The following is a 14,231-nucleotide window of genomic DNA, read 5'->3' on the forward strand; positions in this document are numbered from 1 at the left end:
AATACTTTTGTAAAGGAAATTGTTGCGAGTTTTTGGATAAGTACACTCGAAATCTATAATAGGAGATTTTAATTCTATTTTTATCACGTTTGGATAGACAATTATTATTAGTATTAGGATAAGTATATCAGAAATATATAAATAGGGGTCTCGAATGCGTAGGCAGAGCAACACGTAAAGCAAAGTTTCCTTCCCTACACAATCAAAAACGAGAGCAAGTAGCTAGCCTGCGAGCCTGTGTGCACTCAGCAAGCACCGGTCTCCACAATGCTGGTGTTATGCTGCTTTGTGTCCCTGCCGCTCGTCGTAATAACGACCATATGCCTTCTCTTGGCCAAGATTAAGGTTCAGAGTGGCACATTATCATCGGCGACGGTGTCGCTTTCACTTCCGCCGGGGCCATGGTCGTGGCCAGTGGTGGGTAGCCTCCCCGAGATGATGCTGAATAAGCCAGCATTCCGTTGGACCGATGGCGTGATGAAGGAGATGGGCACCGATATCGCTTGCTTCCACCTCGGCGGCGTCCACGTCATCCCGATCACATGTCCCAAGTTCGCGAGGGAGGTGCTCAAGAATCAGGATGCAAACTTCTTGTCCCGCCCACTTACCTTTGCCTCCAGTGCCATCAGCTGCGGGTACAAGGACGTTGTGCTCACGCCATTTGGTGACCAGTGGAGGAAGATGCGTAAGGTGCTCACCTCTGAGATCATATGCCCGTCCCGTCACAAGTGGCTCCATGACAAGCGAGCTGAGGAAGCTGATAACTTCACGCGCTACATCTACAACCTCACCACCGGGGGGTCATCTTCAACGTCTGGACTAGGCAACGTCAATGTCAGGTTCGTCGCGCGACATTACTGTGCTAACGTCATCCGTTGGCTTGTCTTCGGCCAACGGTACTTCGGGGAGCCTCAACCGGACGGCGGCCCGGGGCCGATGGAAGTGGAGCACATGGACGCTTCCTTCACCCTCCTAGGGCTCCTCTTCTCGTTCTGCGTCAGCAACTACCTCCCGTGTCTACTTGGCCTAGATCTTGATGGCCATGAGAAAATGATTAAGGAGGCCAACACAAAATTGGATAGAATACACGACACGGTCATCGAAGAGCGTTGGAGGCAATGGAGTAGCAGCGAGAGGCAGGACGGGGTCCAGGACTTCCTTGACGTTCTCATCACGCTCGTTGATGGTGACGGCAAGCCATTGCTCAACATCGAGGAGGTTAAAGCACAGTGCAAGGTAAGGAACCATTAGAGCTCTTTTACGGTACCCTGTAATGAATACTGACCGTCCACTCCTGAAGATCCAACGTCCCAAAGAGATGTATACTCCTCGAATTGGGTTAGCAGTATAGCATGCACTGCTCGTTCAACGCGAGCGGTATATTTGATTTGAGGGCAATTTAGGGAGATTAATTTTCAGCTTGTATCTGGTTCCATAGCCGCGCATGCATCCTCTTCCTCCACGGGCCCATCTCCCATCCCTTCCTCAGCCAGCCCGTAGACCAGGCGCTCGACAGGTCGTATGTGACTATATGAGGCACTGGCTTAGGCTGCTCATCGTAGCCTGGTTCATGGCGGTGGTGACGAAACCATCGGACACCACTGACGAGCTTGCCGCCGTCGACTAGAAGGCCATACAGAAATACGTCATCCTCGTCATGGCTTTCAGGCAGAAGGATGTAGGCGATAGGCGCTCAAGGTTATAGATGGTTCTATGTTCATCTTCGGAGAGTTGATCTTGATCAATGCAAATTCATGTTTTAAATTGTGTAGTATTTCAAGTTGTTGACAATTTCAGTGATGGCTCGGTTATTCCCTAGCAGCCGCAGCTAGTATCTGAAGAAAGTTTTGAAGTCACTCGGTTTTTAAGATGCAATCAGACTATTCACAGCCAAACATGGCAGTGGACGTTCAGCCGTTCAGGGCCTGCTGCAACCTGCAAGGTCATGGGTGTCCGACCCTGAAGGTCCACAAGAGGAGGATGGCAACAGCGAGATGGAGGGAGCGAACTGATGCAGCGGCAGCGGCAACAGCGAAAGCGGACGTGGGCAGTTGGACGGCCGGTTGGTCGTGCAATATGGGGTACGATGCATCGGGGCTGAGGACTTAAGGTGGAGCTTGGCTGCTTGGGGCGACGGTGGGATGTGAGATTGCCCGGAGGCGGCGTTTCCTCTCGACAATGATGAAAGAATTTTAATGTGATAATTAGGGTCTAAACTACCCTAAAAAAATCAACGGTGAGATTAAACCTATACTGCTCTCTTTTCCTACTAGTATAGGGTACCATAAAAATGCTCATTATTTTAGTGAGAATCTTTAATATTAGATTTCTTTTTTCAAAAAGGAGGCTGAAACCTCCGGCATTTTCATCAATAGATCCACACAACTATCTTTGTCAAACAACCCGTAGCTACCACTCCACACCTACAAATTTTACAATGGGGGATGCTATATATCATGCCAAAACATATAGTTCCAAGGTCATCACTCAGCCGCCTGCATGACATACCAAGAGCAGATGTGTTTCTCCCTTTATTAGTAGGTATACATTTATAGTTTTCCTATTTGTAGATAGGCAACCAGAAGATGACGAAAGATTGAGACAAATTGATACGCACATGCTAATTATTTTCAATAAAACAATGCAGATGCTATCAAATCCCTCCGTTTATAAATATAAGTCTTTTTAGAGGTTTCACTAGGATACTACATACAGATGTATATAGACACATTTTAAAATGTAGATTCACTCATTTTGTTCCGTATGTAGTCTTCTAGTAAAATCTCTAAAAAGACTTATATTTAGGAACGGAGGGAGTACATATTCGTACCACGGTTGATGTAAGCCAGAGGCTAACGAAGGCTATATCAGCAGGCATATAATCTTTCTAAAAGCATATAATCCTTCTAAAAGAAGCGTTCTAGTATATCCCTATGCAAAGATATAAATTGTATTAACTTACATTAATTCCATGGAATGCATGCATGACATAATATTAGCGGCCATAGATAACCCATCAAATGCAGTGGAGTGGGCGCTGGTGGTGATGGTGAGCAACACAGAATTGCTGGCCAAAGCGGTGGAGGAGATGGACTGGGTTGTCGGTCGTGAGCAGCTGGTGCAGGAGTCGGACATCATGGAGCTCAACTATCTCAAGGCGTGCATACGTGAGGCATTTCGACTACACCCAGTCGCCCCGTTCAACCTTCCACACGTCGCGGTTGCCGACACCATTATCGCAGGCTACCGCGTGCCCAAGGGTAGCCACGTCATGCTCAGCCGGATGGGCCTAGGCCAGAACCCCACCGTCTGGGACGAACCACTCCACTTCAAGCCAAAGCGCCATATAGGAGACAACATCAAGGTGGTTCTTACCGAGAGTGAATTGCGGTTCATCTCTTTCAGTACCGGACGGCGGGGGTGCATTGCCGCATCACTAGGAACAACCATGGGTGTCATGCTCTTTGGCAGGCTCCTGCATGGATTTACTTGGACCAAACCGGCTAGGGTGTCGGCCATCAATCTCAGCGAGTCCAAGCACGACCTCTTCATGGAGAAACCACTAGTGCTACATGCTAAGCCACGTCTTGCAGCGCACCTCTATCCTCTCATGCACCGTTGAGAAAATAGCGTGCTATGAAACACCAATACAACAAGGATATAAAAAAATTAATGTTGCCTTCCTTTTACTTGATGATGTTGATGGACCATATTCCTCATAGGGTGGCAGAGGAAGTGTGTTCTATCCTAGTTCTAACATGTGCAATAAGTTGATCCTCTGCCCTATGTTGCTTGCCAAGTTCCTCAAAGATAGCATGTGTAACCTTAGTACAAGGGTGTATGCCTATATTTCGTATCTCAAGTATTGAACAATCGTGTACATGTATATCTCTTTTATTAATTTGTAACTATCTCCCCTATTCTATAGGCACGTAGACTTTTGAGGCCTAGCATGGACATGTGTGTAACAATGCTATCGCTGTACCCCCCCTCTCTCTCTCTCACGAAAACTACTTATGTAACTAAAACACTCATGCAATACTATCCTACCACTTCCTATTAAATTCTCAAAAAGATTTAAGTGAAGGAAGTGAGTGGAAATAGTTTCTACAAATCAAATATAAGTAAACAACGAGAGTAATTTCCTCAACTCAAATAGATATAAGTGAAGGACGAATGTGAATTCTACAAAATATAAGATGAGTGTGTGTATCTATTAATTGGTGTGATCAAGAATCAATGATTGCAAGGACGACCAAACAAAACTAAAATAAACAAAAAAACGCTACAAGTAAAACACATATCATGCGAGGAATTAAATATAGGTCCAACTAAGATATACCCATAGTTTTGGAGACAAAATAGAGGATGTCATCTAGGGCCTCCCCAAGCTAAGACTCTTAAGTCTTCCTTAGATATTACCTTGGGGTGGCTCGGGCATCCCAAAGCATAGGCTCTTGCCACTCCTTATTCTTCTCATATATCCACTCACTCAAGATTTCAATTTCATTCACATAAAACTTAATAGAAACTTGTGTGATAGGTTACTATAATAGAAATAAATCATTCACTTAGGTACTTTCAAGAAAAATATTCATAATAATTTCAGTTAATATCTATGTTATCCTTTCGTTTCCACAATTTATATCCCCACACATATGCCATGGAAACTTTAAGACTAGCAAAACAAAAGGAAAAAAGAGAATAAGTCAAAAACATAATTGTACATAAATATTCAATTAATAGTCACACTTATGTAACTTCGAAATTCTGAAAGATTAGAATACTACAATAATTTCAGAAATAGATCTCCTTCCACTAAAGAGAAATAATTCAATCAGTATATGCAAAGTTTCTATTTCTACACAAAACCTAATAAACAAGCAATTTGCGACATATCAAAGAAATAAATTGGCACAAAAATAAAATAAAAGATATCAACACAATTATACATTAGCAATAATCATGTTGACACAGGGAAATAATATAAAGGATAACTATTGTGTTGCTTCTACACAAGATCTTTCATTACAACCATTAAGATAGGCTTGAGATTTGAGTGGTGCTCACATGGAAAGCAAGAATTGAAGCACAAAGACACCATCCATAAAGCATGTGATAATCACATTTAAGTCTAATACGCTTGCTATGCAGAGGCATCATATAAATAAACCAATTATGAAGGCAAACAAAATCTAGCATATGCAAGGAAGAAGAATGAAGCATTAACAACTTTAACATAAAGAGAGGTAATTTAGTAACATGAATATTTCTCTAACCATAATTGTCTCTCTCAATATAATTACATATAGGATCATAATAAAATTCAACAATACTGATATCACATAACATATTCCCTACATTATCCACATGCATAATTTTTTTACAATCTTTCAAGATAGTGGGATGACGATTAACTAAATTCATAAGACCTCTTCAAACCCACTTTTATCAAAAAAATCATAAGATTGAATATTGTCCGAACATGCGGGATTTTTTTTACATAAAGTTAACACTCCTTCAAATCGAGTTTCAATAGTATTGCAAATATTCTTATCAATAACATATTCATCATGAAGCTCAAATACATTTTCAAGATCACAAGACGCATCATAATTATCACCCCAAACATGATCATCATAATAAATAGGAGCCACAATAAAATCATCATCAATACTGCCTACGGAGATAGTGTCACCATAAAAAGCAATATTTTCATCAAGTGTGTCATCTTCATTACTTGAATAATAAAGATTATCATTTTTGTCCCGATCATATTTTTATTTTATAACTTCTTCATTAGTAGTGGGACAAAATGTCATGCTTGTCAAACTCATCATCCCCAAAGTTATAACTTTGCATATCATTGGCACAATCAATATTCATAGAATTCATAGTAATACCATTGCAATCATGTTTTCCATTCAAGGGGCTCTCATGAATCATTTTATAAAATGCTTTTATTAACACTCCATAACCATATTTAGATCCACAATTTTCAACAAAAACTTCATAAAGACAAAGAACCACGGTTTACTTTATTATTTCTTTCAAAGAGCTTATAGTAATAGCATTTTTATCACTAGCAATTGCTTTATCATAATTGGTGTTTTAGTCCACCTATTGTACATGGATCCATATTACTTTTTGTTTCACGATAAAGATAGTATAACTAGGCAATAAACAAAACAAGCAAATAAAAGGGTTTGTGTGAATACACCTGATTTGTTAGATGATGATTCCAAAGGCAATGGTTCCTGAATTTCTTCTGCGACTCCCGTAGGAGTTGTTGGATTCCTCGAAGATGAAAGTTGATGTAGCACAACAGCACAAATTATCTCCCTTAGTTAAGAACGATGTTTATTGAACCAGTAGAAGTTAGCAAGCTTACAACGTTAGCAACACGTGCACAAAAAGATAAAATTGCTTGCACCAAAAGTGGCAAGGAGGCCGAAAATCCCCTTGTTCTTGATTGTTACAAAACTAAAGGAAAGAATATAGTGATAGAAAACCGCAACAAAGTAAAAGAGAAAATAGTAGAAGCTTTTGTACTAATGAAGAATAGACTCGGTACACTAGTTGTCGAGGTATTGTCACGGTAGATGTCCTCGTGAGAGAACTTAGTCGTGAGGCCATCGCTGCTAGGTGATAACTTGAACGGGGTTGATCTGGAATGAAGGATGCAAGTTTACCCAGGTTTTGCCCCTCACGATGGAGGTAAAAGTGTACTCCTGCTTGATTGCTATTGATGATGATGATCTTAATTACAAGGTATTGCTTTTGCTACCTAGCTCTCGAGGGTTTCTCAACTTAGTCTTTTCAACCACGGGCTCCCCTTTATATAATAGGTCGAGTCCCTAGGTTTATTGGCGATTCCGGGTTCTACTAACAACTTGTATACTAATCTTACTCATATGCATCATGCTTCCCAAGTTAGCAAATTCTCTATCTGGGCCTTCTCCACAGGTCGTCCCATAAGGTTCCTCCATAAGCCGGCCTTTGGTCAGATCTTGTTATGGGCATTTATCCCCTTCCTTGATGCATCACTCTAACCCAGAACATAGAATGACCCATAATGCCTCTGGGCATATTGTTGGGTCACACCCTCAGCCGAGTCTTAGCCATGAGGAACATCTCCAACATTAGCCCCCAGTTTAGCTTGGATTTATCCATGTTAACCATCATCCTAAAGATAAGACAAGGAAACAAAAATGTGAAGGGTTAAATCTTGGGTCTGGTTTTGTGAGCTGGCATCTTCTCGTCCCTCCAATCTTCATCACTTTCGGTTGTTTGAAAAAATCAACCGGGTTAATCCTTTTGCGTGGTCGCACAATTTACTCCAGACTTAGCATTTTTTCACTACTCCATACCATGACATCACTTCGCTGGCCTCCGATATCCACATGTTACATCATGGCGAATCCTTGAGCGAATACGTTATTATCTTGTCAAACACGAAAATAGAGGCATCTTTTTAGCCCAAATTCTACTATGATTTATGGAATTTCGCATCTATTGCTTCGGGTTCTTTTATCTTATAAAATGCGGTGGAACCCCCAACGTTGGTCTTCCTTATGCGCCTCCTGCCCTTTCTTCTTCCTCTCAGCCCCGACACCTAACACCGCCTCGAGCTCACCGTTTTTCAAGACTGCGACTCTACCAGCGAGACCCCATAGCCAGAGTTCATCAGAGACGTTGCGCCCGCGCTGTGACCTTCATCATCGTTAAACCCCATTTCACAAATCTGTAAGTACCCCACTCCTCGTAAGTGCTTTTCCATTATTGCAGTTCAGTGCTAGTTCATTGGATTTCTTCCAAAAATCAGGTCGCAGATCTGGTTTATAAACAAACCGCCCCCAATAGGGTTCTTTGTTGTTTTCGCATATAATTCATCCGATCTTGGATTCCCTTTGACCTGCTTTAGCAACCTCCGCTGCTATTTCATACCTAGCTACTCTGTAAGAACTAGGGTTTTATTGTCCTTTTCAAGAATTTTACAGAACTATAGTTGCAATCAAAACCGCACGATTTCTGATTGTGATTGCTGACCCAAAAAAGTAATCCACGATTTGTCAAGCCGTGAATTATACTAGTATTTTTTGCCAGCTTGTATTATAGTCGCCTTAGACCATAGTAGTTCATAGATGTTTGCATACTTTGTATACCTCTACTCATTTCGATAATCGCAACCCGGGCACTCATAACCAGCTTGTGATTTGACTTGTAACTCTCATAACCAGGAAACCCTCCATAGTTTTGCCGGCTCTCGCCATAGATGACATAAAAGCATCTTCACTATTGTCTTATGAACATTATTGTTATTATACCGGCTTATGCTCCTGAAGAATTTTTAGTCAACCTTGGAACTGTTTGTATGTCTCAACCAGCTCACACTTTATTTTTCATACCTTCTAGTCACTACACCACGACACTGCTTCCCTGACAGACAGTTTGGTTGGGAATACGAGTTTCGCCAACAAACAATCGGACGGGAAAAACTATTGCCGACCGAAAATGTTTGTTGGGAAAGTCCAGACGGGAAAACCCTTTCCCGACCGACATAGATTTCCCGACCGACTGCTTGACAGCTATGGAGTATCTTTCCCGACCAACAGTCTGTTGGGCCTGTCATGGGCCTTTCCCGACCAACAGTCTGTTGGGGCAACCATGTGCCTTTCCCGACCGACTATTGGATAGGGTATTCTTTCCCGACCGACATTATGTTGGGCCTGGTGTTAGCCTTTGCCAACCGACTGTCAGACAAGGTTTGTTTTGCCGACCAACAATCAGAAAGGGTTTTTCTTCGCCGACCAACAATTCATAAACATTTTCTTCAGCCAACCACACCTTACATATGGTACTGATTGTGACATACATATAGTTCATGTGTTCTAAGTACAATCACCAAGACACCGATCAGGCTCACTTCAGGTCCACCAAACATTTTTTATTCCATGAACTATTTGTCACAAACACACACTTAAGTTTGTTCTAAACATAACCAGTGATACACCATGCATCATGTTCACAAAAGGATAGGTAAAAGATGCATGTATGAGAAATAAGTTGTACAAAATGACCATACATCAGGTTCACAAAAGTACATGTAAAGGATGCATGCATGAGACATCAGTTGTACAAAATGAAATCTAACACATCTAGTTGACGTAGATCATTGGCTTCATGGTTCCATGGGAGTGAAGTCCTTTTGTTTGCTTCCTACAAAATTTAAACAATTCTCAATTATAATACACTATTAGAAACTACACTACAAAACAAAAAATCAAACATAGAGGATCATCACATTCTCAAAACTATAAATAATAATAAATACAGAGAATTCAATAGCCATGTGTTAATACTAACGTTGATCCTCGACTGAGTTCACCCCAGCCGACCCACCATCTCCATAAGGAGTTGATAGGTCAGCAAAGGCGTTTGTTTCTTCTCATTAAAATAAGATAAATTACTCTATTGGCATAGGCAAAAAAACTTGAGTGCGCATCATCTTGAGCTAGCCAGAAGGGTAAGCATTTATTTTTGTTTATACAATTATTAATTTTGTACTATATAAATCATTCATTCTTCTGCATTTGTAGTATTGTCAGCATCTCATTGAGGTCATTTTCACTTTTTGGCATGTGACAACTAATGAGCAATGCTTATCTAGCTATTTAATTTGATTTTCAAGGATTACACTTGTGCAGACTTATTATACAAATTTGTAGATCTTACTAAGACAACTTAAGTAACATGTGTGCTAAGCATAGAGTTTTTTATACTGTTCTTCATGAAAGGAGATTGACTAGCTGGTGAATACATCCCTTATTTTGACTTTAAATTTTACAAAATAAACAGGATGGGTCAAGTTACCTTCACATGTCAGCTCAGAAAACATGTTTTTGTGTATAGCTATACTCAAGTTACCTTCACAAGTTGGCAGAGGCCCTGCAATTCTGCATGATACACCAAAACACACATTATTAAGGTTATGTGGTAAGAGAAAAAAATGACTATCCATCCCCAGTGTGGCATCAGGAAAATGCAAATGAAACTGGTGGAGTTGGAGATGGATACAAAAAAGTAAGTACTTGTTAAATTTCAACAGTAAGAACAACTCAAAACACACAAGGAAATTGTGCAGATAAGCAAAACAACTAGACTCAGAACAGCAAGTTGTCAATTAAATTCCTAAACAACAATGTGAATATGAGAGTACAAAAATTGATGCCTATACTGACCAGAGCGTGGCATATCAAACACAGATAACACTCCAATCAACCTAGGGATGCCATTATGCTCCTCCACAACCCTTGTCGCGTCCTCCATGACAGGTAGCCTGCATCATTGTTATCCCTCACACGCCCTCCTTCGCCACCATCACTCATCACTGTCGCCTCTTGACCTCACTCGACACCACCATGACATGATGATTCGGTCTGGGGTTTGGTGGAGGAGGGAGGGGGCAATTGCTAGTCCTCTTTGACCTTTGCACTTCCCTGTCCAGCATCTGGAACTAAAACTAACTTTAGTAGTATATAAAATCAAATAATGTATAATTCAGAAAAATACTCAAGTATTATATAGAAAACATTCATGTATACAAAGGCTAAAATGATAAGGGAAAATAGTATCTAATAACTGTAAAACATGTAGAAGCATGATTGTAAATTAGAAACTGCTAACATACGTATCTAATATTGTTTCTAGAAAGTGAACTAAGTTTTACAGAATAAATGTGCCAAAATTACAGATAAAAAAGTAAACTGCTACTGTGGTACTATTGGTTGCTAGCTAGCTTCAATGTTAGCACTTCTATGATACTTCTCATCCGTACTGGTGTGTACTACAGGGCCAGCTTACAATGTAAAGCTAGGTCCAATGGCTCTTATGTCATATTACTCGTACAACATATATTATCATAGAAAATTATAGAGAAAAAAAGTTGCAAGTTAATACAAGCCTAATCTGCATGTATTATAGAACTACTTCACAAAAATACAGAAATACAACATACTCCCTCTGTTCCAAAATATAAGTCTTTTTAGATATTCCATTATGGACTACGTACGGAGCAAAATGAATGAACCTAGACTCTAAAATATGTATATATACATCCGCATGCAGTTTTTGATGGAATTTCTAGAAATACTTATATTTAAGAATGGAGGGAGTATATCTATACAACCACGAGTGATGCTATATCAGCCTATCAAAAATCTTTCTTCTGGATTGAGTATTGAAACTAATAATTTAACAAACACTTGCAGCCTACAACAAGTAATAAGGAGGAGGCGTAAGAACAAGGATGGATTGGTTGCGGGGAGAGAAAAAGTAAACGATACCTTGCTGTTGGCCGGAAAGAGTAACAAAGCTCCAGCCTCAACTCTCACCTGGTTCAGAGCATGAAGATTGAACATACTCCTATGTTTGCAAGAATTCTACAATGCTTAACTAAAGCCTAAGCAAAACCTTCAATTTATGTTCACGCGCAACATCCATTGGGTTATGCTAAATGTGAGAAAGTTTGAAAACTAATCCATACCTCAACCCAAAAATCTCAAAATAGGAAAATTCACACATCGGAAGTTAGCATTCCAATCCTTTTGTGTTGCCTCAAAAGCAACATAATTTTGATTAAGTGTGTGTATTACATTTCATCCTATGAGAGAAATCATGACAGCACCAACACATCCCAAAATAGGAAAATTTGACCGAACTTAACCAGCATTAAATCCACTAGCTGCCAAGTTCCTCACTGCACATTACATATATCAACGTATAACTGTTCATCATTTGGGACACCCTTTATTTTAGAAAGTTATCATTAGTCTCCATTGGAAGTTCCTGTGTTCTTACTATTTCGAATAAAACTGTGCATCTATTAAAAATGATAGTGATTAAGTACTTCAGAGGTATCGCCCCCTTGATTTTACTGAATTGCAATTTACTGATTCTAACTTGCCCCTCACCTCATCAAGTTTTTCAGGCTCCTCATATAAGTTACTAAGATTGTGTTATAACTGAAGAGAGGCTTCATTAAGATAGCACACACAGGTACAGGATTAAAACTTACAACAACTAAACTTGAGACCTTCAAGGCAAATAATAGGACCCATCCCACGAACTTCTAAAAATCTATGCTAAAAAGAACCACAAAGTGTATGATAGTACACAATCCTTATCATAAATAGGTTCCCTAGATTTACAATAGTATGTCCACAGCATATTGCTGAAGCAAAAAAATAATACGTTTATAGTACTCCATAACAGGTTTTTGATTAGGTAAAAAAATACAGTCCACGAGGAGACACCTTAAATGAACCAAAAAAACCCATCATTCGGTCATCATGACAGGAACCATCTACTCGCATTTACACAAATAACAGAATTATGTAGAAACAACGCATGGCCTAAATGTAATAGAAAAAAGCCAGCACAGGCATACTCCATGTGTACATCGTCACAAAAGAAAATATGATGAATTACTGAAGTAAAATTATATATCATGTCTCTTCATATCTCATGCAGCAAGTAGTAACTAGTAATCCTAATAACCAAACTAATCCATACCTAAACGTGGCAACCAAACCGTGCAGGTGCAGAGCCGCGGAGGCGGAGCTAACGGGTCCAAAGACGGACGGCGCAGGACGGCGCGGGGTGATACGTCTCAAACGTATCTATAATTTTTGATGGTTTCACGCTGTTATCTTGTCTTCTTTGAATGTTTTATGTACCTTTTTATATCTTTTTTGGGGACTAACTTATTGATTCAGTGCCAAGTGCGAGTTCCTGTTTTTCCGTGTTTTTGACTCTTTCCAGATCTAATTTTGGAACGGAGTCCAAATGGAAGAAAAACCCCGAAATGATTTTTTCCCGAACGGAAGAAGTCCAGGGAGCCTTTGGGCCAAGCCACGTGGGCTCCAGGGAGCCCACAAGCCCCCACTCCGCCACCAGGGGGAGGCGGCGGTGGGCAGGATTGTGGCCTCCCTGGCCGCCTCCTGACCTAGGCCTTGCGCCTATATATTCCCAAATATTCCGCAAAAAATCGGGGGAGCCTCAAAAATACTTTTCCACCGCCGCAAGCTTCTGTTTCCGCAAGATCTCATCTGGAGACCCTTCCCGGCGCCCTGTCGGAGGGGACTTTGGAGGTGGAGGGCTTCTTCATCATCATCATCGCCCCTCCAATGACTCGTGAGTAGTTCACTTCAGACCTACGGGTCTGTAGTTAGTAGCTAGATGGCTTCTTCTCTCTCTTGGATCTTCAATACAAAGTTCTCCATGATCTTCATGGAGATCTATCCGATGTAATCTTCTTTGGCGGTGTGTTTGTCGAGATCCGATGAATTGTGGACTTGTGATCAGATTATCTATGATATATATTTGAGTCTTTGCTGATTTCTTATATGCATGATTTGATATCCTTGTAAGTCTCTCCGAGTCTTGGGTTTTGTTTGGCCAACTAGATCTATGGTTCTTGCAATGGGAGAAGTGCTTAGTTTTACGTTCTGCCATGTGGTGACCTTTCCGAGTGACAGTAGGGGCAGCAAGGCACACATCAAGCAGTTGCCATCAAGGGTAAAAAGATGGGGTTTTTATAATTGGTTTGAGATTATCCCTCTACATCATGTCATCTTGCTTAAGACGTTACTCTATTCTTATGGACTTAATACACTAGATGCATGTTGGATAGGGTCGACGTGTGGAGTAATAGTAGTAGATGCAGACAGTATCGGTCTACTTGTTTCGGACGTGATGCCTATAGAAATAATCATTGCATAGATATCGTCACGACTGTGCACAGTTCTATCAATTGCTTGACAGTAATTTGTTCACCCACCATCTACTTGCTTTCATGAGAGAAGCCACTAGTAAACACTACGGCCCCCGGGTCTATTCACATCCATCGTTTACAACTCCGCTTTTACTTTGCTTTGTTACTTTGTTGCTTTCAATTCTCACTTGGCAAACAATCTATAAGGGATTGACAACCCCTTCATAGCGTTGGGTGCAAGATTTTGTGTTTGTGCAGGATCTTGAGATACTCTTTCGCCGGATTGATACCTTGGTTCTCAAACTGAGGGAAATACTTACCGTCGCTGTGTTACATCACCCTTTCCGCTTCAAGGGAACACCAACGCAATGCTCCAAGGCCATGGGGGAAATCCTTTGCATACTTGCCTAGGAAGTCCCTTAAGGCGTAGCCGCAGCAGAAAGATCAAGCCAAGTAT

General features: G+C 40.8%; 1 protein-coding gene across 1 annotated transcript; it reads left to right on the forward strand.

Annotated features, from left to right (window-relative positions):
• Window positions 1-267: 267 nt before the first annotated feature.
• Window positions 268-3,622, forward strand: LOC123415757 (tyrosine N-monooxygenase-like). The gene is made up of 2 exons (XM_045106755.1): window positions 268-1,236; window positions 2,987-3,622. Exons 1-2 carry the CDS (start codon window positions 268-270, stop codon window positions 3,620-3,622), a joined length of 1,605 nt encoding a protein of 534 aa, XP_044962690.1.
• Window positions 3,623-14,231: the final 10,609 nt, after the last annotated feature.

The sequence above is a fragment of the Hordeum vulgare genome, chromosome 1H, assembly GCF_904849725.1.
Source record: "Hordeum vulgare subsp. vulgare chromosome 1H, MorexV3_pseudomolecules_assembly, whole genome shotgun sequence".
NCBI lineage: Eukaryota > Viridiplantae > Streptophyta > Magnoliopsida > Poales > Poaceae > Hordeum > Hordeum vulgare.

What these genes read in the sequence shown, in the direction of transcription:
- LOC123415757 (XM_045106755.1), top strand. Translation starts at nt 268, where the DNA reads ATGCTGGTGTTATGCTGCTTTGTGTCCCTGCCGCTCGTCGTAATAACG. An exon ending in AGGTTAAAGCACAGTGCAAG is followed by an intron (nt 1,237 to 2,986) that starts GTAAGGAACCAT and finishes GAATGCATGCAT; the next exon opens with GACATAATATTAGCGGCCAT.